The 26,606-nt window shown below is 36.3% G+C and overlaps 1 protein-coding gene across 1 annotated transcript in view; it reads right to left on the bottom strand.

The window, feature by feature from the left end:
- ITGA8 (integrin, alpha 8) overlaps positions 1-26,606 on the bottom strand; it is a 235,400-nt gene that overhangs the window by 30,203 nt on the left and 178,591 nt on the right. Inside the window, exons 19-23 of the mRNA XM_012660904.1 lie at positions 24,049-24,141; positions 19,577-19,656; positions 15,053-15,133; positions 6,664-6,769; positions 4,433-4,591 (exon numbers count right to left, since the gene is read on the bottom strand). Of these exons, the coding sequence (XP_012516358.1) occupies positions 4,433-4,591; positions 6,664-6,769; positions 15,053-15,133; positions 19,577-19,656; positions 24,049-24,141 (519 nt within the window). The remainder of the gene's footprint in view (positions 1-4,432; positions 4,592-6,663; positions 6,770-15,052; positions 15,134-19,576; positions 19,657-24,048; positions 24,142-26,606) is intronic.

The raw sequence follows: 26,606 nt of genomic DNA, 5'->3' as shown, positions 1-26,606 counted from the left end.
ATGTTTGTGCTGTTGTACTATCTGGTTGTAATTTGGACTTCCCATAGGATTGGTCTTGTTCAGGAGACTAGATCTCAGTGGTAACCTCCTGCTGTCCATGGCTCTAATGGCAGTTTGTATGAAAAGCACTGGCTTTCTCTCATGTTATATACTTTCTCCTCTATAGACTCTTTCAGACCATTTTTGCTCCGGATTCTTCCTTCCTGAACTCAGGCCCAGAATGGTGTATTGTGTTCTTAACACAGGTTACATTTCAGTATCTTGTTTGTCCTCCTGTCCTAGGTACAGCCTCACATTTCATAGCATTTTTCCTTGGCATCTCCCACTTGGCTGTTTATTACAAAAATCTCGCCAATTAAAAAAAATCCTTTACTCTTTATGAAAATTTTGGCTCCTTAGGAGGGTTTAGTTTTTCAACCCCTTCTTATCTAAAGATTGTAGGCTGTTTGCAGGACTCGCCAAACCCTAGGCAAGAGCCCATCAAAATAAGAAAACTGGTAGTTTGACACAATTATTTTACTGCCTTTAGCTTAGTTGAGAAATACTTTATTCAACTCTAAAATTTCATTCCAAGAAGGATCTGCAACACATTAGCTTTAATGGATTGGTTTGGATGGTGCAGATGGTTGAATGCCTGCAAATGTTTTAGATGGTACAATGTGAAGAAATTCCCACACTGAAATCCTCCAGCTCTGACCTAGACCATGAAGCCTGGAGAAACAACCTTCATGGATGTCTGCTTATGCCTCGAGGTTTATAGAAGACAGAAATGAGCTTGATGAAGTAGAAACTATCAGGAGAGGAACAGAAACCCAAAAAGGCAGCACTGTTTTCAATGAGAGGCAAAAGCGAGCGTGGGAATAAATGAGCCCGAGGTACCTCCATGTCCCTGTGTTGACTTCAGGTGGGCCTTGGTGTCCTCAGATGGGAACACGAGAGGATGTGTGATAAGGACAGTAAGACAACTGTTTCAAACTACCAATTTGCTCATTTTGGTGGGCTTTATCCTAGGGTTTGGAGAGTCCTGCAAACTCTCCAAAGCCTACAATCTTTAGATAAGATGAGGTTGAAAAACAAAACCCTCCTAAGGAGCCAAAATTTTCATAAAGAGTAAAGGATTTTTTTAAATTGGCAAGATTTTTGTAATAAACAGCCAAGTGTGAGATGCCAAGGAAAAATGCTATGGAATGTGAGGCTGTACCTAGAACCGGAAGACAAATAAGTTGCTCAACTATAACATATGTTAAGACCACAATATACTGGTGTCCCCTCCTCAAACTTTGGGGGACATTTGGGTAACTTGGTGGGATAGACAAAGTGTGCCAGTTCCTATTGTGAAAACTGAACCTCGTTGAGAGGTCTTACTGGACGCTCAGGCTTATGCTGTATTTGGAGTACCTATTCAATTTATAGACTGGTTTATTTCAGAAGGTTTTAGGCTAGATGTTTGGCATTTAGAATGCTTTTCTCTTTAGAAATGGTATTTTAAATGGTGGTTCAGATCTTAAGCCAGTCCACAAAAAAATCTACTTAATCCACAATACGGCTTTGATGTTGCAAAATTGTGTATTTGTAATAAAAAGAATAATACCCAGGACTGTTGCCATATGAGTAATTTAAAAAATAGCAAAAAAAAAAAAATCAATGTGTTAAGTACATTTTATCAAATGCTGATATTTAGGTGGAAATAGATTTCATTAGAGGGGAATGAGAATGTATGTGGGAATTGTGCAGAGATTCTCAGGGGATAGCTGAGAAATTTCAAAGGCTTTAGAGTTAGTTGGTGGCACTGGTTCCTTGGAATGGGTGGCCTAGAAAATGTTTCTAAGGAAATCTCAGTGGTTTCTTTTTCACAAGCAAGTTTCCATAGCGATGCGTAGGGGTTGGGAAGAGGAAATGAAGGAAAGAGAGCTTTTCCAGTGCTAAGTGGGCAAAAATGAGAACACATAAGGAAGAGAGAAGTTGACTAAAAAAGTATTTGAACACAAAAGAAAGGGATTTTGCCAAAAGGAAATCAACTGAACGGTCCAAGAGGCTAACATAGTGTGGGAACTGTGTAGATTCCTCTATTTCAGAAAGCTGCCTTTACAAATATATTTCTGCCTCCCTGTTCATTTTAATAAACCTATCCTCTCTCTGCTTCTTACTAAAAATAAAACTATCTATACTATAATTTTTTTAAAAAAAACAGCAATAAGATGTGGTGCTAATTTAAATCTGAAATTGATATTAAAATTATAAATTTCTCAGACTATTCTGTTGAAGACAGCATCGGATTAGAACTAATTTGTTTTTCACAAATTTCCAACTCATATTTAAGACAGAGAATACTGTTTATCTTTGTGTTCTCTAGGAAGAAATATTAATAAGTTGCTAAGTAAGTTAATAGCAACTTCACTATGAAATTATTAACTATCTTAAGGGGAAAATAACTTTCAAGTATTCTCAGTTGTTTATAGCCACTGAGATAAAGTATACTGATTATTAATTTTTGAAATTTATTTATTGATTAAAAACTCTTTTAGACTCTGGGGCATGTATTCAATGAAGGTAAAAGTACTGTGAAAATCTGAAAATAATAACATTTCAACTTTTTTAATAAATTCAGAATTTCAAGAATTCAACAAAAATTGTTATAATTAGTTATTTTAGGGAGCTATTACTTCATATTGTAATCAAATCTTATATTCTATTCCCACAGATTGAGAGTTTTAGAAAACGAGCAAAATTAAACGGCTTTTTAAAAATCACTAGGCTCAGACAGATTTTCAGTCAAAGTCTATACTTTAAAAAATAACTGGGTAGCAGGGAATGCCAGGTGCTTAGTATACACTACTGTTGCGTTTGCAGGAATCTGTCAACATTGAAGGCAAGTCATCCATTAGTGGTGTCCCAGTCACTGCAGATAATTGCTAAATTGCTACAAAGAAACAAATAACTCACAACCAACATGGGACACATTAAACAAGTTACATAATGTATACGAACATACATAAATAGTGTCAGATATAAGCTAAATATTAGGCTCAAAGAGAGTTAGAAGCCTTCTGGGTAATCATGACCTCCAAGACTCTAAGACTGAAATATTAATGACCTCCAAGACTCTAAGACTGAAGTATTAATACATGTTAAATATAGAGCAGGAAATGTGGACGTTTTAATTACTTAAACATTATGCATGCATATTTGAAGATGTTATTTTATAATAAGCTACTGTCCCTGAAGACATTAAAATCATCTCAGCGAAGAGCAGAGAGGAAATGGGAAAAGAATTTTGGGGAGGAAGTATTTTAAATAATTTTGTGTAATACAAGTGGCCTTATTTATTATTTCCCCATAAAGAAGGAGGCTTGTTACCCCTTAAGTCTTTTACCATTGAACCCCCTTTCAGTCTTCCTGTCTGAATAGGAGGCATGTTGGGTTGGAAAAAAAAGCCTTTCATAACGGGCTGTGACCCCATGTCACAGACCTGCTGTGTCTTGGATGGTTGAGTCACAGTATTCCATGAAGCCTGTCCTTGCGCCATTTCTAACAGAGACACTGTGTCCTCATAGCTACTAGGAGAATGTTCCTTCTTAAATGAAGTTCTCTTCTGAGGACAACCTCTGATCAACAAGGTTTTGTTTTTGTTTTCATACAAATGTGACATTTTCGAGGGCTTATGCTAATTAATTGATTTCCTTCCCAGAAAGAGCTTCAAGCCAGATTTGGACCTTAGTCGGCATGGGATCAGCTCTTTGGACACTTGAACTCCTTGTTAATGAGAGCACAGCCAGGAGACCAACGTCATGGACAGGAGGTGGAGGCTAGAAGAGAGGCATACTCTCAGGTCCCATCCCAGACCCTGCATTTTACAGACCCTTGGGTGACTCAGATGCAGTTTGAGAAGCTCTGCTTTAGGCTTCTCTATAAGCTTCAATAAAGAATGATTAGGTCCTGAACATTCCAGCCTGGGAGTTCTCAGGACACTGAGATGGTCCTTGGCAAATTATCACATTTCACCACTTGCTATTGGCAACAGCTGGAAGAGCTTGTTTTGGCAAAGATCCTCCTGTCTTTTGGCAATAGACCAAAAAAGACTTTAAAAATTGCATTTTGTAACAATTCGCCCAAACATAACATGGCTATTTATGATTTCGTTGTGGTTTGTGCTGCTATCAAACCATATATAAAAGGTGCCTATTGAAATGGATGAAATAAATGACAAGCCACCATGAGCAATATGAAACTAAAAGAAATTAAAGTTTTCTTGGAGGGATATTTTAAATTAGGTTTGACATTTTAACTATAAAACTAGAAGAAAAAGTCTGACCAATGATCATTGAAGAAACATTAATATTACTTCACTTTTTTTAAAAAAAAAAACAAGTCACCATTTTTATTTTTTCCATCCCATAGAAAAATAAAGGCACTGGTGAGACCAGACTCCTACCTTTATATCCTGTGGGTTGATATCAGGATTCGTTTGACACTGCAGAGGTCCCAGAGTTTGCATATGAAAAATATAGAGAAGAAATTCGTCCCGGGCAGCGAATGGCCAGCCCACCTCCAGAATGGTGTCACTGATGGCACTTGGTCCAATATTGTGTAGCTGCAAGCAAGTGGCATATTATACAACGGTGCAGCAAAAGGCAAAGTATGGATTTCATCAGCAAAGACCATATTAACCATGTCTGGTAATTGTGATGCTTACTTTGACTTTATATTAATTTAATCATAGTGCTGGAAATGCAATGTCAATGATATGCTTTCGAAACTTAGCGATTCTTTCTTTACACTGAAATCTGCCTCATCTTTCCTGACTACTGACTTGTCAATTGCAACCATATGCAACACACTCTCTTTCACCCTCTGGAAAAACGGCCATCCATCAAGTGACAAAGCCGGTGCCTACTCACCACTGTTCACTCCATGTGTGCGTTTCAAAGCTGAGCTCTGTCTCTTTCAATCAGCAAATCTCAAGGAAGGAAAGGCCACATCTCATAAAGAGATGAACATTTTTTAACACACGAAGCCTGTTCTTGGAGAACACGAAATTGTTGTGTTCCCAAAACACTAAGTACGTTTAAAATTACCATGGCTTTAAAAATTAACTTCAAAGTTAGCAGGGATCGTCTTTTTCTTTTTTCTCACAGTTCTGACAATTACAATGATGTATAAAACAATGTGCAATTGTGTTTGTTTATTAGGTGGCCTATTTAATTCACATTATCCAAGAAGCATGGCATCCATTGATACAGTATAGTTGAGAGGTGAGATTAGCAAGCAAAAAACATTGGATGATTGCTTTTAGCATTCCTAGTAAATATTCTAAACTTTTAGGATTCATTTATACTAAGATTAGATGCAGGGCTGCCCTAAGCACGACTGATTCTGAATATGTTTTCAAACTTTACAGTTTCACCATTCTTACATGGAAACCAGTACACACAGCTTTAATAACTTATTTGACAGCTTCCCCCGCCTCCCCCAGTGAGGTTCTCAATGCAAATGGCCTTGGAGACTGTATTATCCTTCTGCTATCAAAAGAGCTTAAGGCAAGGCTTTGATCCACTTTGGACGAGGCTTCTGAATGTGCTCCACAGGTTGGGCAGATGAGGGAGGATTTCACAGTGACACTGCCCAGGAGTTGAGGCTTCTTCCCCACATATGCAAACAGATCATCGGTGTTGCAAAGACTTTATTGTTAATCTCAGAGGTTGTTATTTACGTCCCTTGTAGCTTGAGATGAAAGTCAGAATTACCCAATCGGTGGCATCAGTGACACAGGAAAGGAACAGAAAGCGTTAATTAAGAAGGAACTTGGAATGGAAAATGCCTCGAACATCGTTTTACCAACATTCCATTCTTGGTCCCTTGAAAATGAATAGGAATAACTACTGTCCACTGATAGCATTGACTTTATCAAAAAAAAACCAAAACAAAACAAACACCTGATCAAGTCCTAAATTAACGCTTTACGATATATTGGTTTCTAACCATAAAAAATGTAAAGGTTTCAGGTGATATGTCAACAAATCTTTTCCTTATTTTTAATTCAACACTTGAAGTGGGAAAAGAGCGTCAGATCCTTTTCATGCTTTTGGAAGAGATTTTACTAATCAAGGGACTATTTTAAATCTCAGAATAAGTTATTCGTTTCTAATTTGGGTTATTTGAATGAAAAGTAAAATTATTCTTATCTATCTACCACCCACCCATCTCAGATATGTGCAATTTTTTTCAGTATAACAGTAAATAATTCATAAAATTTTCTTTCTAGTACCTTCTAGTTGGTGAACTTCAGTTTAAGAGATGTGTGGGTTTGAAGGATATCTGAAAATGTGGGAAAAAATGAAAGTCTAGAAAGCTAGCTCTTTTTATGCTTAGACTATTCAAATATGAAAAAGAGAGGAAGTAAAGAACGTTTAAAAAAAAGAATAGTAACAAGATAAAATGTTTCTCATCATGTAATGACTCAACACTGAGAAGCAAGTGAGCGTGTCTGGGGTTACTCAACAGGACACCTGCCCCCTGCGATGTCACAGCGGAACGAGCAGGAATCCAGGCAGCACAGAAAGCTCAGACCTTGGATCGCTGTCTTTTAAAACGCTATGCAGAGTTTATCAGCACAGCGTTTAAGCATAAACCCCTCACGGCAACTCTAACGTAGACAACGACTACCTCATAGATATGTTCCACCAACGGTCCGACCTCCTCCTCCCTGCGGGGCTCCTCTTCCGGTTCCCAGCTATGAATGGGCAGGACGATCTGAGGAGGGTGCGACACTCTGAAACATGGAACCCCGTGTTAGTCACCGAAGAAGGCCCAGGTACAGAACGTTTCACTAGTGGGCAGTGCACCAACAGCAGAAGGAAAAAGCAGCTGTCAATTTATTGGAGTGGATATTCCCTACTTGGAAAAAATATTGAAAGTGACGTCCAGCTACATGACTAAAGTGATGGTGAAGGACCTGAAATATCTGCTTTAGGCCCTTAATTGCTGGCTCTAGCCCAGAGACTATTTTATAGCAACTCATTGCTTGGGCACCAGGGGGCAGAGTGGAGAGCGTTCCTGGGTTAAGATCAATAACTGAATGGATATGCATATAAATATATACATCTATTTATCGAACCTGTGTAAGTCTAAGAATGTGTGTGGGGTGTGTGTGTGTGTGTGTGTGTGTGTGTATGTGTGTGTACAGGTTATATAATCCCTGCTTTAAGCCATATCAAGAAATGGGACTCCTTTTTTATTTTGTGGATAAAACTCTAGGATTCTGTGTTATGCTAAATGTCCAATCATGAAGAAATATAGTTTCTGGTTAAAGAATACAGAGTGGAAAAGTGGCCATTGTATATTCCTCCTTCCCAGATTTCTTTGTTTTCCCATTGATGTAGTCATATCTTTCACAAGGCCAGGCCCAGAGCCAAAACTAAATGTGACTGAGTTCTAGAATTTTCTCATGGATAACTCAAGGGTGAGAGAGAAACAGAGTTAAATGGTATAATCATGTAAGTAGGATGTTAACTCGATATACAATTACATTTTCCTACAATTGACACTTAGAAAGTGAGCCCTGGATGAATGAAATACAGTACATGGCATTATTCCTTATTAAAAGATGATTACAAATCAAATTGTTATTTTTATGAAATCTTAAAAAGGATAATTCTCAAAAAACCCCACATCACCTTCTAGCAGTTTCTTGGTAAAAGGTATCTTTAAAAGAATTCCTGGACCTATCTAGCTAAAAGGAACTTCAACAGAAACTATCTCTTTTGGCAATCAGATGTCTTAAGCGGCCTTTTAAAGGTATCCAATGATTAACACAACCTCTAGTAACTTCAAATGTTATCTTTTTTCTCCTCATCTGGGTAATCTCTTTCTATATAGCAGAAAGGAAAATTTCCTGGGCTAAATTCTAACCGTAGGGCAAGTAATTTAATTTCTGTATGTCTTTATTCCCTCATCTGGAAAATGATGATAAACACTTTGGGTTGTATATCACAGAGGATTGGAAAACATCTCAAATGCTTTGGGTCAAAGTTAATTTGACTGAACAGTTTTCTAGGGGTAAGTACATTTTTTGAAACGAACAACCCACAGAAATGTTGCTAAAGGGTAAAGCTCTTTGCATATGTCCTTAATGTGCAACTGTTAAATAAAATGTGCAGGGTACAACTTTGCTGGGCTGATACCTCAAAAATTTCTACCTTTATATTGGTTTGTCATTATGCCATGGTCCCTTTTCCTACTTAGATCAAACATAAGGTAGGATGGGGTAAGGAGAAGAGCACAGGACATGTATGGCAGGTTGTTTGCATCAGAGGGAAGCCCAGAGAGCTTGGGTTTCCATTCCCACAGGGTTTTGACAACCTTACCACCCAAAGCTCCATTCATTCTCAGCTTGGCAACAGAGAGTTGAGTCCATGCTCAGTAGCCATTGTCCATTATGAGGCTCTAGGGAAACTTTTTTTTTTTTCTTAGCACGGAGAACAGAAACTGAACACATATTTTCTGAAAAATTTTGTTCTTATGGTCATTAATCCTATAGGACTGGTCATAAAACCTCTAGGATCATAAAATCATAAATCTTTAGACTTTGACAGGTACTGTGGAGACAATGTAGTCAAAACCCCTCATTATATACATGAAAGAAAACTGATGCACAGAGAAGTAGTGGGTTAGTTGGAGGTGGGAAGTCTGCTCTAGCTCAGACATCCTAAGTACCATACACCGTATTTCTAATATACAACACACCATAGGGGCCCTAAGCTGCAGTGATATTTGGTGAACCCAACTTCCTGGTGCAGTTTTGTAACAAAATCAAATAGAAATCCATGCAGGAATATATAATCTATCATAGGCCATGGCAAAGTCATTCAAAAATTGTGGCTCACAAAACTGTTATTTATCCACTGAAGACTGATTTAGATCTGCAGAAACTGTGACAAAGAATGGCTCTCTCCAGATCCCAACTAAATCAATGAAACACTGTTCATTGCTTTCAAAGTGAACGTTTTAAAAAGAAGGAAGAAAGAATATAATCAACTAATTTGCCTTGGATGAAGAGCCAATGCAGTCATGTGACAACCTTACTGAATAGCCTTCCAGCCTACGATCGAGGGTAGAGCGTTCTTCCACTGAGAGCCTTAGGTAATGAGAAGATTGGGGTACTGTCAATGGTAACCATGAACACTAGGAAGGGATTTTGGGGAAAGCAAGGAATTAGTTTTTTTTAAATTAAATTTTATTCTGAGATAATTGTAGATTCACATGTAATTGTAAGAAATAACACAGAAAGACTCCAGGTACCATTTAGCAGTTCCCCTGATGGCAACATCTTGCAAAACCAAAATGTGATATTGTCTGTAATATCACAGCCAGAATATTGGCTTTGATATGATCAAGAACATTTCTGTCACCACAAAGATCCCCTTTTAAATAGCTATACCCGCTTCCCTCTACCCCTCTGCCCCATTCCTTCCTAATCTCTTGGCAACCACTGATCTGTTCTCCATTTCTATAATTTTGTCATTTCAAGAATGTTACATAAATGGAATCATACAGTATGTAATCTTTTGGGATTGGCTTTTTTCACTCTGCATAATTCTCTGAAGATCCATCCAGGTTGTTCTGTCTCTCAATATTTCACTCCTGTCTTTGTTGAGTGATATTCTATGAGACGGGTATACATAGTTTGTTTAGCCATTCAACCATCAAAGGACATTTGGGTTGTTTGCAGTTTTGGACTATTATAAATAAAGCTGCTATAAACATTTATGTATAGGTTTTTATGTAAACATTAAGTTTTCATTTTTCTGGAATAAAGGTTTATTCTGGAATAAAAGAATTAGGCTTTCAATGTTACCAGGAAGTTCAAATATGAGGATTTGGTAGTATGGTGTGAACCCTATTTTCATAACCTTGTTTTCAAACCCTATTGATCGTGAGCAGCAAAGTCTACCATTTATTGTATGGAAGAACGTTGGCTATATCTGCTTTGGACAGTATTCTATGTTTGGTTATTCATATTGTAGTCTCTCTTAATACAAACTCATTCAATCCCGATTATTTTACAAAGCCTGCAATTTTATTACTTTTTGTGAGCTCAATATATGTGGTACTGTTTGTTTCCTGTGGCCAAATTTACTTTTTACAGACCTGTTTAAATTGATCCTTTGTACCAATAAATGGCATGTAAATCTGCCTAAAGACAATGTTGATGTTATCTAGCTTTGAAACAAATGGAACAATTCTCAGTATTTTTCCCTACTCAAAAAAATCCATTTTAGTTTATTTCTTAAATTAGAAAAGAACAATAAAGTTTTAAAAAACAATTTAAGATAGTGTGTGATTAAAAAAACATTGGAATCACCACTGGCAAAGAAGAAAATTAGATTTTTCTGAAGACTGAACATGGAAGGTTTTCAACATAGTAGCTGTTTGTTCCTTGGGGAATTAAACATGGGAACCAATATTTCTGCTGTGTATTTGGAGGAAAGAGTTTTACTATGAAAAATGGCTAAAAAGAACCTCAACACTGTCTTACAGGATAAACTGTGGTCGATTGTTGGACAATAGTCCAGCAACTGAAATAACTACACCCACATGAGAAACCCAATTTTAATTACTTGTTTTGATTATTGGCAAAAATGAAATTTCCTTCTTTTTTACTGTAAGTGATGGCAGAAATACATTTGAAAATATTAATCTCATAAAATATATATGTCAGCATAAAGACAGTTACATTAACCCCTTAGGTGCCCTGGATTTAGTTATGTCTTAACGAATAAAAACATTTTCCAGTTTTCAATTTATTTTGGAATTAAGAAATAGTTTCGACTTATGTTTGGTTACCAAAACTAAGATACACTAAGCTTAAAGTAGGAGACAAAAGTCCATACATGCTAGTTGTAAATTTTAAAAAGATATAAAATAAGATGGTGAAAAGTAATGCTCATGCTTGCTTCTCTGATTTTTTAAAATATTGTTTTTCTCATTGAGAGAGATAGGAGAATGAAATTAGAAATCAACAAAAACAAAACATCTAGATTAGCTCCAAATGTCTGTAAATCAAACAAGTCACTTCCCGTGAGTTAATTCATGACTTAAAAAAGAAATCACAAAGGAAATTAGGAAATATTTTGAGCTGAGTTATAATAAAAATCCAACATATCAACATTTTGATATGCTGCTAAAAAAAAAATTCTTAGAGGAAAATTACAGCACTAAATATTCGTGTAGGAAAAGAAGTCTCCAGTCAGTGATAGAATTTCTACAGAGAGGACGTGAAAAAGAAGAGAAAATCAAACCCAAAGTCTGCAGAAGGAAGGAAATAGCAACAAGAAAAAAGAAAACAAAGAAAACTTAATGAAACCAAAAATGGGTTCTTTGAAAAGATCACTAAACTCTAGATACAAGATCAGAAAAAAAGAGAAAGAAAGAAAAAAGGAGAAGATACAAATTGTCAATATGAAGAATGATGGAGGGGGTATCACTAGAAGTCTTGCAGAGGCAAATGCATTACAGGTAACCGAAATGTTTGTATCCCCATAATATCCTGAATAAATAAATAAATACTAGCTAAATTAAAAAAAATGATAGAATATTCTGAACAACTTTATGGCAATACATATAACAACTTAGATGAAATAGACGAACTCCTCGAACAACTACCAAAGCCCATTCAAGTAGAAACAGAGAATTATGAATAGTCTTATATCTAGGAATGAAGTTGAATTGCTAAAAATCTTCCTACAAAACAAAAATAACAACAACAAACCCCTCCAAACTCAGCTGGCTTCACTGGTGAATTTTACCAAATATTTAAAGACTAAATAATACCAATTCTATACAAACTCTTCTAGAAAATAGAGCAGATAAAGGGATACTTCTAACTCATTTTATAGGGCTAGCATTTTACTGGTATCCAAATGAGAAAAAGATTTTGTCAGAAAAGAAAACTATAGATCAATACTTTCTCATAAACATAGATGTAAAAGTCACTAACAAAATTTTAGCAACTTAAATGCCAAAATATATAAAAAGGATAATCATCATGACTAAATGTGTTCCTTCTCCAAAATGCAAGTTTGGTTGAAAATTCAAAAACAAAAATTAATCAATTTACCACTTTAATGGACAATAAAAGGGAAAACCATTTAATTACCTTCATAGGCATAGAAAAAGCATTTGACAAAATTTAACACACATTCATGTTAAAAATTCTCAAGAAAACTAGAAATAAAGGGAACATCCTCAACTTGATAAAGGGCATTTACAAACACCTTGCATCTGACATAAAACTTAAGAGTAAAAGACTGAATGGTTTTCCCGTAAGATGGAGAAGAAGGCAAGGATGTCTCCTTTTGCCAGTTCTGTTCAGTCTTGCACTGGTGGTCCTAGTCTATGCAGTAAGAGAAGAAAATGAAATGAAAGGCATAACCATGCAACAAATAATTTAACCTTGCCCAACAAGAGGTCTGTCTGGCCTTTGACCTCAGCTTCTGGGGAGTAATTTCTAAGCTCAGTGTAACTAAGCATTAAGCAAATGAAAATTAAAAACTTGGTGAGATACACTACAGTTTTAATAGAATGACGAAATACAAACATAAGGCATGTACTGGCAAGGATGCGGCACAACTGTACTCTGGTACATTGCTGGTGGGAATTCAAAATGGAAATGGTATAGCCTTTCTGGGAAACAGTTTGGTAGTTTCTTATAAACATACACTTACCCTACAACTCAGTAACTCCATTTGTGAAAACAAATGTTCCAACAAAGACCTGTATGTGAATGTTTATAGCAGCTTTATTTGTAATAGCCTGAACTGGAGACAACCCAAATGCTCACCAACTGATGCATGGAAGAACAATTCATTGGACATCCATATAACGGGATACTTCTCTGCAATAAAAAGAAGCAGACTGCAAGATATACGTAAGAACACAGATGTTTCTCAAGTGCATTACGCTAAGTGGAAGAAGCCAAACTAATTCTCAATGACTTCTATGACATTATATGACATTTTGGAAAAGGCAAAAGTATAGTGACAAAAAGTAGACCAAGGTCTGGGGGTGGGGGAAGGGCTGACTCCAAAGGAGCCGAAAAGAACTATGTGGGGTGATGGTACTGTTCTATATCAAATGTTCTCATAACTCTTCAAACAGGACACCTAGAAAGGGCGAATTTTGTTTTATGTAATTCTATGTCAGTAAACCTGACTTTTCAAAAGCCCCACAAATCCCATAAACTGTGAAAAGATATTTGCAACCTGTGTAACTGATATAGGATTAGCGTCTAAACTCTGGAATAGAAAAGAATTTCTATATACTAATAAGAAAAAGCCAACTGTTTTAGTAGAAATGTGTGCCAAAAAATGAACAAGAATTTCCCTGCATAGGAAGAATAAAGAGTCAACAAACATATTTAAAAAAGCTGCTCAATCTTATTGAGGAATTGGGGAACTGCAAATTAAACCTTCTATAAGATACTATTAATATTTCTTATCTATCAGGCGGGCTCAAAATTAAAAACCAGATCATTTTGAGAGTTAGTTGATAATATACAGCAGTGGAAACTTTTGTCCACTTCTCATAGGAGTGTGATTTGGTATAACTATTTTGAAAAAAAGTTTGGTATTATTTAGTAAAGTTAAATAGTATATACTCTCTGATCCCAAATTTCCACTTCTAAACATATGACCTGTTGTCATTCTTCTACATGTGTACTAGAAGATATGTACAAAATGGTTTGTGAAAAGGAAAAAACAAAAGCTCAAATTTTCATCAATAGTAGAATGGATAAATAAATTATGGTATATTTTTACAACGTAATACTCTCATGCAATAGAAGTGAAAGAACTACCAGCACATGAACTAAAATTAGAGAATCTCAGAAAAATTTGTATGAATGAAAAAAAAAATCGCAGATGCATACATAAAATAAGATTTTATATAGATAGGTTTCGAAAAACTCAAGCAGGATTTCAAAAAGTCCCAGGCTGGATAGCATGCTCATTTCTGAGCATGAGTTCTAAAGATAGGTTGCCTGTGTTTACATTCTTGTTTCCAGTTTTCTAGTGTAACCTTCATCTCTTTGTGCCACAATTCCCTGACTTGCACAAGGAGGATACTAGTACGTATTATTGGGTAGCATCTAGAAAGCATCAGAAAATGTTTGGCGTTATCATTATTCTCTAATCCACTAGGGGGCGGCTCAGCGGCGCCAACACAGCAGTGGCAGGTCCCATGGTGACGCTCTGCGTTTGGAAATGCCAATTGTCATCCTGGAGGAGTGTGAACCACTCAGGACTCGTGGAAAAGGATGGGATCCAGGATTCTGGAATCCCAGTGACAATTTGGTCCAAAATACCAGCTGACATTTTTTAGCCAAGTTCTTGATTGTTCTGAAGAAAACAGAATTGTAAGGACAAAATCAATGAAGTCCATCCTTGCACAAGGTAAGAATAACACGCAGTCCATTTCTGATTTCCTTTTCCCCCTAGGCACGGATTTTCCAGCTGGGAGTCATTCTAATCTTTTTCCATGAACCCTTTCCTCCTGTCTGTCATTCAATTTCTTGTTGGCACCTTCCTCAATGAATAGGACTGAAGGAGAAAGATATAAAGTGTAGATCCAATAGATCCAATCGTTCCTCTCATCTAAGAGTTGGCCATTTATTAAACTCAAGATGTGGTGAGGCTAAATTATTATGCTAAAATAATTATTAGAGAAGTGATATTCTTTAGGCAATCACATGTCTATCTATTTTATCCGGCTTCTTATCAACTGGTTCTTATAGTTTGATTACCTTGTCAATTTGAGGAATAAAGCGATCTCTTGTTTTGATATCCTTAGAGTTAATTATTATTCAGACTTTACTCTACTTTCCAATGGACGACTAATGATGAGTAGAAAAGTATAAAAATTGGTAACCAAAGTGAACTGTGATCTCTAATGCATTAAGAAAATTCCATGTAGTTTTCACTAGTATTTTACCATAACTCTTTACGTACAGAAAGCTAGTATTATACTACTACAATGCCGTGTTTATTATTATACTTACCCTCTTATTTCCACTTGTGCTATAGCAGTGATGTTGATTTGCAGACTCACAAAATTGCTGTCTGGATTGTCCTTGTTGGAACTAAAACACAATGACAAATGATTTAAATATATTTTCTCCGATGCGTTACCACAATACACGATCACGAAAAACATTCTGTATATCACAAGAGTAATGCACATTACTAACCTGATCATTCAGAAAACAAGAATATTCATTCTACAAAATCATAACCATTTGTACAGAGAAATGCTAAGATCCTTCATGGTCAACAGCAATGTAACAACTTTCCATGAGAAGACATTTTATCTGAAATACAATAGATATCGAGAGAACCTAACACTTTTTTTTTGTTTCAATGACTAAACCAAAGAGGCATCAAACTGAGTTCATTTTCCAGGCCTTGGACAAATTCCTCAACATCTCTGTGCATCATGTTCATTGCCCACCAAATAGGACGCGACAGCACAGTCAACTCCTGATTCTCCATGCTAATAAAGAGGAGAACTGGCAAGAATAATCCAGAACAGCCCATAATCAAAACAGCATTTGTATTTGGCTCTGAAATGCACCATACCATACATTGTTTTGGCAGCAATTTTATCTTCCTTATGGTTTATTTCTTAAGTTAATATTAAAATAAGTGTACATTCACTGCATACTCCCTGGCTGAGTAGGGCAAGGAGAGGGCAGTGAATTAGAGGCATGGCCAATGGCTAGAAGCAAGACCTAAGGAAGCTGGGCAGTTCATAAACAGGCAATTAGGAGAGGACATGGAATATGGGAAATGCATCGAGAGTCTCAAGATAGAAGGTGTGCATCTAATAATACTTCTTTGAACAGTGGCAAAATTATTTTTTAAGTTTGTTGGTTGTTTTTCCTCTCAAGCAAATATAATTAGATATGGAGCTTAACTTTTAAAAAATGCATGTGTTAAGCAGTTCCTGCTGTAAGGAAAATTAACATGCCTCGCAAGAGGCTCAACCAGTAACTGAGCTTTGGAGGCGGCTGCCATCTGCATTATTGTCCTACTGTGCTTCCATCGAAGTCACCAAAAGCATTAGGCAGCTTTTAGGTGATAATTGGTAGGTTATGACCAACTTTTGAAGCTTTCCAAATGTGGGTGCTGGAAAGGATATTATAAAGTTCTGTTTTCAAAGGAGGAAGAGACAGATTTGTTACCATGATGCTTTTGAAAAGTCTTGGTCCATTGCATACACTGATAAGACAACTTAAATTGCAAGCATACATAAAAGATATAAACAGGAAAATGTCAGGCTCATTTCCTGCAATGGGATATCACCACTAAGCTTGTTGATTGAGCCTAGAAGGACTTGTCCACCAAAGTTTGCACCTCGATGTCTGGACCATTTTATTACCACATCTGGGGAGCACTGGTCAGCTAAAAAGTAATTTGTTTGTATTTTTAAGGGCAGGATTCTGAATTCTAACCACTAAGAAGTGATTAAGTAATTTTACTTATTGAAGAGTTTATGGTTCCAAATATATTACAGGTAACTCTTTAATTCAGAAATTTAAATATAATTGTTCTACAGATTAACCAAATTTTGTTCTATTTCTATTTCACAACTGCTTTGCAGCAGTGGAACTTAGAATCATGAAAAACCAAAGTTTCATTTCAGTTATTGCATAATTCTACTGTGCTTTGTTTCCAAGAAGCTTAAATAACACAATTTTCATTACTCACAATGCCCTGAATATGTAAATAGATGTCAAACATTGAGATGATCTTTGAACATAAGTCTAATAGGAGACTTCTCGAGGCTATTTTGAAATGCAAAAAGAACAATGGCAGATTTGGAGTCCAGACCTTCTGTCTGGCTAATCAAAATCATTTTCTGTCACACAGATTTCCATGACACTTGCTACTGCATATCAGTGGGGTCAACAAAATCTGGTAAGAAAGGAACCAGGCTTGCTATATAACTTACATGCTTCCTTGACCTCTTTCCTGGAAGGAAACCTCCCTCACTGATAGCACTGCTACATCCAAACAACCAATACATCACTGCTGTGGACGCCGAGCTATTTATCCTGTCAGTGTTCGTTCTATGTAAGGAACAATGAATTTCCTCTATACGACTAAACCCTATGTCATACACCAAGGATAAATACGTTTTTCACTTTATCCCTCCAATGCTAATTTCTTTTTCCTTTCTATTTCCTATTTCCTATTTTTGAACATTCCCTTTATGCTTTCTGTAGTCTTTGCAACGTCAGTAAAGATAACACAGTGCTCAGTTCACTGTTACTAAGGAAGCAACTTCGAGGATGTTCGCAAAGGTCTGTTTGCACGTGGGAATTGCAATCTGACACCCGCTCTACACAGGGAGGAAAATGTTTATGTCATATACAGTGAGGGCATGGAGAGACCATTTAATGCAAATATTTGGTAACAGGAAATATTTTAAGTTTACTAACGTACAAAGCCCATTTCTCTTTTGGCTTTTATTTGTGGAAACAGGCATTTAATGTAAATAAATGCTTATTTACATGCTTGGAGTCTGTCAGCAAAGCATGCAGATAAATGCTTACCTCTCAAATACCCTAGTATTTGAGCTCTACTCAATACTTTATTCTCAAACACTTTTATCTCTATAATGTGTGTTTTGGAAATTTGATACTTTACGTATATTCCAGTTCTTTCTACATCTTTGCATTTTTATATTTTTCAGGATAATGTTAACATCGTCATGAGTAGAAATGAAATATAATCATGACCCATTTTTTAGATGAATGGGGAATTCATTATTTAAATGATGATTTACAGGATGGATCTAAGGAAGGCATTTAGAACATCCCATAGTAACTTTTGCTTCTTGAACGAACTGCTACTTGCACCCATTCTCTTCTTGGAACTGCAATCAACAGTAGGGAGGAAATACCAATGAATTTGCTTTGTGCCTTTTTACTAGACTTTCTTTCTAAATAAAGGCTGTGTATTTTATGAGAGATGTGTCTTTCCCTAAGTGACACAAAGCCTCATGCCACTTCAGGATCAATGGCGCAGATGATGATGGAGAGAAATGGAAACTTCAGGCTACTGAATGGAGTGACACTGTTCTTTCACTGTGGCATGTTTTTTTTTTTTTTTTTTGCCTAGAAATTTAGAAATATAAACAGAAGATTTCCAAAATGAAAATATTTAGGACTGCCTGAACATTTTGGGAAAATATATGTATTTTTAGATATAAAGAAGTTATTTAACAAGCTTTTGGTAAAATGAAAGGATATTACAGAATAATTCGTTCCATCTGCACTCCATCACTAATTCAAATGAAAGTTTCAAAAAATGTCTAAGATTCAGCAGAAAATATCTAAGTTAAATTCACAAAATGCCCCATGAAGTTTGCTAGGGTGGATTATTTTTGCAAGGTTGCCCTTACAAAGTTCAGAAAAGAACACCCAAGGTAAGTTAGAAAACCTTCCTCCCTAGAAATCTATCATGGTTTGGTGGAAGGAAGTAGTTTGTGACACAGGTTGCAGATTTTTAATCTGTAGAGTTTATATACATTTTAAAAACTCCAAACCTTTCATAGAAGTAGCTATTAAAAAGTAAACTGATGCAAAGAGTAATTATTCTAAAAGTTATCACACTCTAATGACACTTCCTGCAAAATATCAAGGTAAATTTAAAGATTAGCCATATTATACACTAGCATTTGAGGACCAAATTGTAGATATCAACTTCGTAGTCATTTTAACAGTTAGAACAAGAGTTCCATACACTGGTATCCTCCTGCCTTAGCCTCCCATCCTTTTCTTTTGATACAGGTCTAGAACCATTCAATTGATTTCGTTACCAGCTAATGGGTTGAAGTCCACAGCTGGGAAGTCCCAGCCTGCATTCCACACTACTCTCCTCTGTGGGTATTTCGTGAAATATTATTTCCAGCCACAAAGGAGCACACAGCATAGATGGCAAGAGGGTGAAGTCACGGGGGGAATCCTCGAACAGGGTCAGCTTCGGAAAAGGAAGGCAGCTTCCTGCATGTTCATCTTATTGTTGCTAGAGAAGGCTCTGCTCTCAAAATATAGTATCTCACCTGCATCCAGCCATGGTGCTCACAAGTAAGCCATCAAAGACACATTCATTTTTCAAAGTTTAGAAGACTCCAAGACTGTAAATGCAAAATCTATGCAGAGATTTTGTTCTCAGATATTGGCTGACGCTCAGCTGAGGGTGTGGTGGGTTGGGTTGGGGGAGGGCATGTGCCTTGCAATGAGGGAAAGCAGAGGTGAAGCTGGTGGGAGGTTGTCCAGGCCGAAATTTTACTATCTCATAACTTGGCCTACATAATGGAATCTCTTTTTCAAAACCCCAAATATTGAAACAACCAGAAATAACTGAGAAAAACAAAGAAGAAATGGGCTGTGAAAAATTGGGTTCTAATTTTAGAAGAGCTTTCAAGGGGAAGGACCTTGACAAATGACATCATTTCACTCTGGATTGCAATGTCATCATCGAGTGCTGTGGAGACTGTAGGCATTTAAAGGTCTAACCTTCTGATTTGGAGATTGAAGTTAATGCTCATATTTGTTTTCTCAAGACGTGGAACTGCAAATCGGAGGCCCAGAGAATACTAAAATAAAAAAAAAAAACAAAATCACACAAGACACAAAGTTATTACATGGGAGGGACCTTTGACACAGCATAAAAATCTTTTCTAAGTCATCCCTGCAAAACCCCACCCTGGATCCCTGCGATTGTCCTTTTTTCCTGCTTCTACCCCTGGTGGCTGAGAGCCCAGAGGAAGTCACACAAGGGCACTGCGGGGCCCAGGCTGTTCAGGTTACTCTACATTTTGGTTCTCTCTCTCCATTTATCACTGCACCAACTCTTCTCTGGCTCTCTTCCTTATGCGCTAATTTGAAAACAACCCCAGTCTACGAGAGGAGATTTATTTCTGTTTGATGGACATTCATGTACCCATTGAAATTGTAGCTGTGAAGTCAATGCAACAATATGGAAAATGCTTCTAATGCATAATGACCAATGACAAATAAAGGTTCTATGTGCCATGTGTTTCAACTACGTTTTTAAAAATCTATAAATGGAAAAATTGCTGTACAGGAGCGAGGATGTACTATAAGAAAATATTCTAGGATAATATGTTGTTGTCAGGTTAAATTTATGGTTACATGGATTATTTTTCTCCTTTCTTTATTTTCTAAATTTTTAAAAGTGCTCTTATCATTTTTATAATTTGAAAATAGATAAAAATAGGGAGAGAAATAAATCCGACAATGATATAAATACAGAAGTAAAAATAATAGCTAACATGTATACTAAATGATGTACTTTCTCTCCCAAGCTCTGTACTATACCTTCCATGCATTATCTCATGTAACCATGACTCCCACTCTGAGGTAGGTACTGTTATTGTTGACACTATACAATCGGGCAGCAATCTGAGGATTAGAGAGATTAAGTGCCTTGCTCTAGGTACAGAGCAAATAAACTACTGAGTTGGAATTTAAATCCCTGCAAGCTGACTCCAGAATCTGTAATCTCAGCCACTTCAGTGTGAGAATCAAACCAGTAACAAACATTTGTGTTAATATAAATCAGTAATGATATGAACTAATAATAAATGATCATGTTTATCATAAGTCATCATCAGCATCTCACCAGCCCTTACTGAATGTGCTAGGAGCCATGCACTGCCCTAGTGGTTTTGCATTTCTCATATCATCGTATTGCTCCAAACATTCCTACAGATAGGTGTTTTCTCATTCCAACGTGACTTGCTCAAGGTATCTCAGCTGACAAAAGGCATAGCTGGTGTTTAAATCCAGATGTGTCTTAATTATAAAGCATGTGCATCCTTATGCCCCAGCAATGATAAATTTTTTTTTAGAATTCCAAAGGAGCAATTTTCTATCAGGCCTCCGTATATGCCCTTCTCTCTTCTTTAGAAGGCTTTTAGCTTTTTCCTGCTTTTTCTACTTAAAGAACTCCTACTCATGTTTGAAAGCGCAGGACAAGAGGTATCTCCTGCAATGCATTCTCTGATCCTACAGGCTGGGCCAGCAGACTGTTTTTCCTCTTTATTCTTGGTTTTCCTTCTTTGCTACTCTTCCATCACTGAACCTATGATATTGCTAATTTTGAGTTTCTTATTGAATGGGGATTGTTTAGTTTCATCTTTATCTTGTCAGACTCTAGCTTAGGACCAGACATACAGATAGGGTCCAAGACAAATTGTGAAAAGAATGATGAGAGTATGTTCTTGTTTGCACACTTCCAGTGATGGGAGTCTTACTACTGCTAATGCTGGTCTTCACTGCAGAGCCATTCGGCATGGGATGAAGACACAATGAAGGCCTGACAATTTCATATTAGCTAGAGGGGTGAACGTGTTCTTAACTAGTACCAAACACCGGGTCTCTGGGCCATGGATTCTAAAGAGTCTTTGTTAGACCCATCATTTTCTTTCATTTTCCTGCTTGAGAAAATTTGCAAGTTGTTATCAATCTTATTGGCACATAAATATTTTATATTACTATAGCTACTATATGAAAACGATCTTACTATTTAAAAATCAGAAGGAAAACTTCTGAATACTGCCTTGAATGTTTAATAAAAAGTCACTTGGAAACTATTTTTTAAGGATATTGGAACGGGTATAGATATTCATGGTGATTTATGAGGCATTTTTAATATTTAGGACTGCTTTTACAGTTGGAATTTTACTACACTCCACTGAGAGTCTTCTTTTCAAAGTACAAAATGAAGAAATAAATAAATCAAAGTGTTTTATAACAAAACAGAATGCAATAAAATTTGATGTGTTTAAGGGCATTAAAGGGTGAGATAAGAAAGCTATTAGGTTTCTTCGACTATAGACCTCAGAGATAAATGAATATAAACAATTTACTTTTCTGACTTCTAAAGATTATTTGCCGGTAAAATGGATTGGCATCCTTTCACATAAACACATTCGTGGTTAAGACCACACTGCCACTTCTCCTCCACTTTGAATGACATTGGTGGCCAGTTTTTGTTTCAAGTTTATCCTTGGTTATTGATGATCTTAGATGATCTCTGGTCTAAATGTCACACTTCTAATACTGAGAAAGGAACCAGCGACCTGTCACCTACAGATGCTAGCACTGTTTTTGCTACAATGTCAATGCATTTTTCTCTTTGGCCTTACGTAAACGTCATATCAAATTAGGTGGTAGGATTCTTCTTGGAGACTGGCAAAAGTATTCATTAGCTCTTAGGTAAAAGGATTCTAATAAAAAAAAGTTCTAATATCTCAGTTTAGACCTCCCAGTGTAACTTTCATGGCTTCATTTTAAAGTATCATCTGTTATTCGTTAGTTTTCATCTGAATACTTTTCACAATTTTGCAGACTGCATAGAACGTGGGCTTTGTGGTCAGTCCTGGTTTCAACCTGGTTGTGACCTTCATCATCTGTATGACTTGGGCAATTCATTTGGGTTCTCTTAGCCTCAGTTTCCTCATCTATAAAATGGAGGAAATACTTGATTCATAGGGTTGTTCTAAAAATTCAATAAAATGACATAAAAAGGGCCACCTGGCCCCCAGTGATGGGTTTATAACACAAAACACAGTCAATCCACAGTAACCAATCATAATCTGTTAGAGGAATTTACCTTTCATTTAAATATTTACTTAGTTTTGACCTAAGAAGTAAGTTTACTGGACTCTAGTTTAGCATGTTTTTTAAATGCCCAAGATCAATGTAAATGTTATAATGTAAAAATAACAAAATTATTATTCTAGCTTAATATCCTAAAATATAAATTGGGAACAGGTATTACTTGAGAAAAGCTTCAAATGCTCAAGTAAATGTGTAAAACATGGGGCAAAAAGATTTATTTACTAGAAGACTGATCAGCTTTAAAAAGTTTTGAAAAGCAAATGTGTATCTGAATCTCCCAGGGAAGGATATATTCTCAGTGGTGACTACAGAATTCCTTTTGAAAGCCTTGACTCAAAGGACTAATGCTCTTTGGAATATACTTTGGCAAGTTGTTTTAATACAAGCTTACAATAATAACTTTTTATGAATTTTTTTTTCAAACAGGCCATTTCACCCATAAATAAACACCTAATTTTAAGTAGAGGAATATGTATATTCAATTTATGTAAGATTTAATTATTAGTACTTTCAGATTTCAGAATTTTTTTCTGATTTATGACTTCATAAAATAATTGCTACTGTCATATTTATTGTAAGACGGTACCCTGAGTATACTTAAACTGCAATTGCATAAAATAAATTTATTGTCCACAACTAATCCTGAATGGAAAGTTTTAAAACCTGGAAACAAAAAGAGGGAGGAGGAGGAAGAGAAACAACTCACATTTTTTCACAAGCATGTTGGAGATCATTATTAACATCTTTTTTTCCCTTGCTACAAAACTACCAACAATTTTTATGTATTATTCTTCAAGTAAGATAATGGAAAATACAAACCCGGTAAAGCTAATTTAAAAAGTGGGTTATAGTAATATTTTTTAATATGGAAATACTGTGAATGATATTCATATAGGAGGTATATTGGAAATAAAAGTTAATTTAATTGTCTTTGTTAAACTCTTTGCTTTAATTAGGTTATTTTTTAAAGTCATTTACTTTCCACCATATTTATTTTTAAATCAAAGAAAGAATCTGTAGCTAAATTCAAAGAAAAAATATTTCAAGAAAAAATTCTATAGTAAAATAAAGTCTTCCTAGATTTGTTGCAACTAAAAGACACATAAGAGTGATGTCTAAAGAGAAAGCATATAAAGGTATGTACCTTTTTGTGTTTTTAACCTGAGATTATTTGCTCTGTGTAGGTTAGAATGCAAAATCCCACCACCCTGGTAATTTCCTGCCTAATTTGTTTTCGCTGCCATGTGCTGAGTTGCTGAGTGCTAATTGGAAGCTTTCCATTAGTTCTCTGCAAAATTCAGGTAGAAGGAAATCAGCAAGTACTTCCGGTTTTCTCTTACATTTGTTCCAGCCACCATAGGGTTCCCCAGGTCACACACCACCATCCTGGTTACATTTTCCATCTCGTACTCACAGCTCAGTGGTCGCAATTCCTACAAGGGGAAAGAACAGCACCATGGGGTTCAGGGGGCCAGAATCAATTACATCCTGTCGCAAAAGCAATGCTGGGGGCCTGGGAAGGGACGTTTTGATGTCAAACACCTGTGTGGACAACCGTGTACAAAGATTAATTTGTACCATTAGCTCAGAAGAGAAACTTGAGAGAAAAGGGTAGAAGTTAAATTTTAGGAAGAACTGTATTGGGGTGGTAAATACATTTATTGTGTTTCATGGAGGAAGACAATGCTTAATACTGTATTTATATTCACTATTTTCACCAGTGTTAACATGAAACTCAGGGCATGAAGTTCACAAATAATTACACATGAGTAGACAAATGTTTTCCTTAGGTTAGTCTTGCAAAAACAAAATGACAGTAATATGCACAGATTATTATAACACTCAATGACTATTTGCAAGAGAATTGCCTGGAATATAAATTTCTACGTGCCATGGTCCCATTTTGAGATAACACAATCAATTTTGTTCAATCCTTCAAATATATAAAGAGAACACCCTTATGTTTAACTAATACTTCCGATCTTCTCCCCTTCACCCCATATTCTATTCTGATTGAAGTTTGTAAAAGCTCAAGTTTAAAGAAGTCCTTGGAACATATGCTGGATAAGGTCTCAAGGGTGTGCAGAAGACGGCGGGAAGTCAAGGTGTGTCCTCGAACTGCTGTTCTCTGCTCCCAGATCCACCCTGTGTCCTCATGCATTCCTAGCTGCCTGTAAATCCACCCCTCACTCTCCACCTGTTTCTTTTTCCATATTTCAAAGCCTGGCCCTGCTCTGCTTTGGGTAGTAGCTATTTATGCTCATTCCTTATTTCACTATGTCCTGTAACATGCCATCAGTATATGACCTGCCACTCTCATTCCCAAAGACAAGCTTGCAATATGAGGACTTTCACAAAGGAGCAACCTTTTGGCAATTTCTGTTCCTCTGATAGGTTCATGGAAGAGAGTTCCCGATATGATGACCATATACCCATCCGTCAGCTCTTTTGAAATTTCAGATAGAAAGTAATGTGAATTTTTCAAGTAAAAGTTTCAGAAATGATCCTCCATTCCTTTCTTTTTACTTTATTAACAAAAGCCCAAACCTAAAACCAAAACAGATGAAGACCAAATAAACCCCAGACATCTGGCTAAAGAATTCTGTAGGTAAGTCACACGCTTTGAGGATATAAGCTTCAGGAAGGCAGAGGTTTTTGCATCTTCTCTAGTCCCAGTGTCTAGAGCACTGTTGGACATCGAGCAATTGATGGTATCAGGGGGCACAGACCAGAACCAACTCACACTCCTCCCTAAAGAAGAGCCTAAAATGAAACAGACAAGCACATAACTAACTTTAAAATCCTCCTCCCAGAATCACCCAGGCAGACACGCACACTGAAAGTTCTGTTGTAATTAATGGGAAAGGAGTGAATCACTGATGTCTGGCGGTCCCGCTTAATAATACTCTTTCCAAATACCCTGAAATGTCACATTAGTTATGCTGAAGGAGCTAAGACACATATTTTCAAAAAGCTAGTAACATATTCTTTTTTTGCAAAGGGAGTTTTAAAACATATATTCAACTTCTTAAGGACCCATAACTAACCCGTTAACAATGCAGAGATGTTTTGTGTTGGGGTTACTTACTCAATCACAAAAACAGAAGAGAACCACCCAGCAAAAACTATCAAATGTGCCCATGTGTCCTTCAAATATAATTCAAGGATTTAGTTTCTATGGTAAATATTTTTATCTTACCTAAAGGCTGAAAGTTAAATGTACATTTTTCCATCTTTCTATTCATAGAAATAGTTCTTTGACATCAGTCAAAGCTCTTTTCTCCTGCTCACACCCCCTCTGCCTTTTTCTTTTTTTAACCTTTATTTCCTCTCTCTTGTGAAACAATGACTGTTTTTCTAGATATTTCTAGATTATTTTCTTCTGCAGTCCCAGGGACATTCTTGTTCTAATCCATTTTTAGCTCAGAGTATTATTCATTCACTAAAAATATTAACTGTGGGCCTGCTATTTACAGGCCCTGATAAATAAGACCACTTCTTCTCACTGAATTTTTAATTATTATAATAATCGTAATAAGCAATTATAAGTAATTGTAACAAGCAATGGAAACATGCAATTACAGTAGAGTTTGGTACGTTTTATGATAGGAGAAATAAATAATGACAAAGGAAAAGGAAAACATTTGCACAGATTCAAGAAATCAGAGAAGGCATCTTGGAGGAAGTGGCATCTAAGCTGGTAGCAGTGCAGACCAGTGGTTAAGAACAGGGGACTGGACCTAACAGCTGACATTTGAATCTTGTTTCTGCTACATAATAATGGTACAACCTTGGGCATGTTACTTAATTTCTTCTTATCCATAAAATAGGGATAATGAGAGCAGTTTCTCCAAAAGGCTATTATAAGGATTAAATAAAGACACGTAAGAACTTAGAA

This window comes from Propithecus coquereli, unplaced genomic scaffold (genome assembly GCF_000956105.1).
Source record: "Propithecus coquereli isolate 6110/MARCELLA unplaced genomic scaffold, Pcoq_1.0 Scaffold69, whole genome shotgun sequence".
Lineage (NCBI taxonomy): Eukaryota > Metazoa > Chordata > Mammalia > Primates > Indriidae > Propithecus > Propithecus coquereli.
The sequence above is the reverse complement of the archived record's forward strand: the minus strand, read 5'-3'. Positions and strand labels throughout refer to the sequence as shown.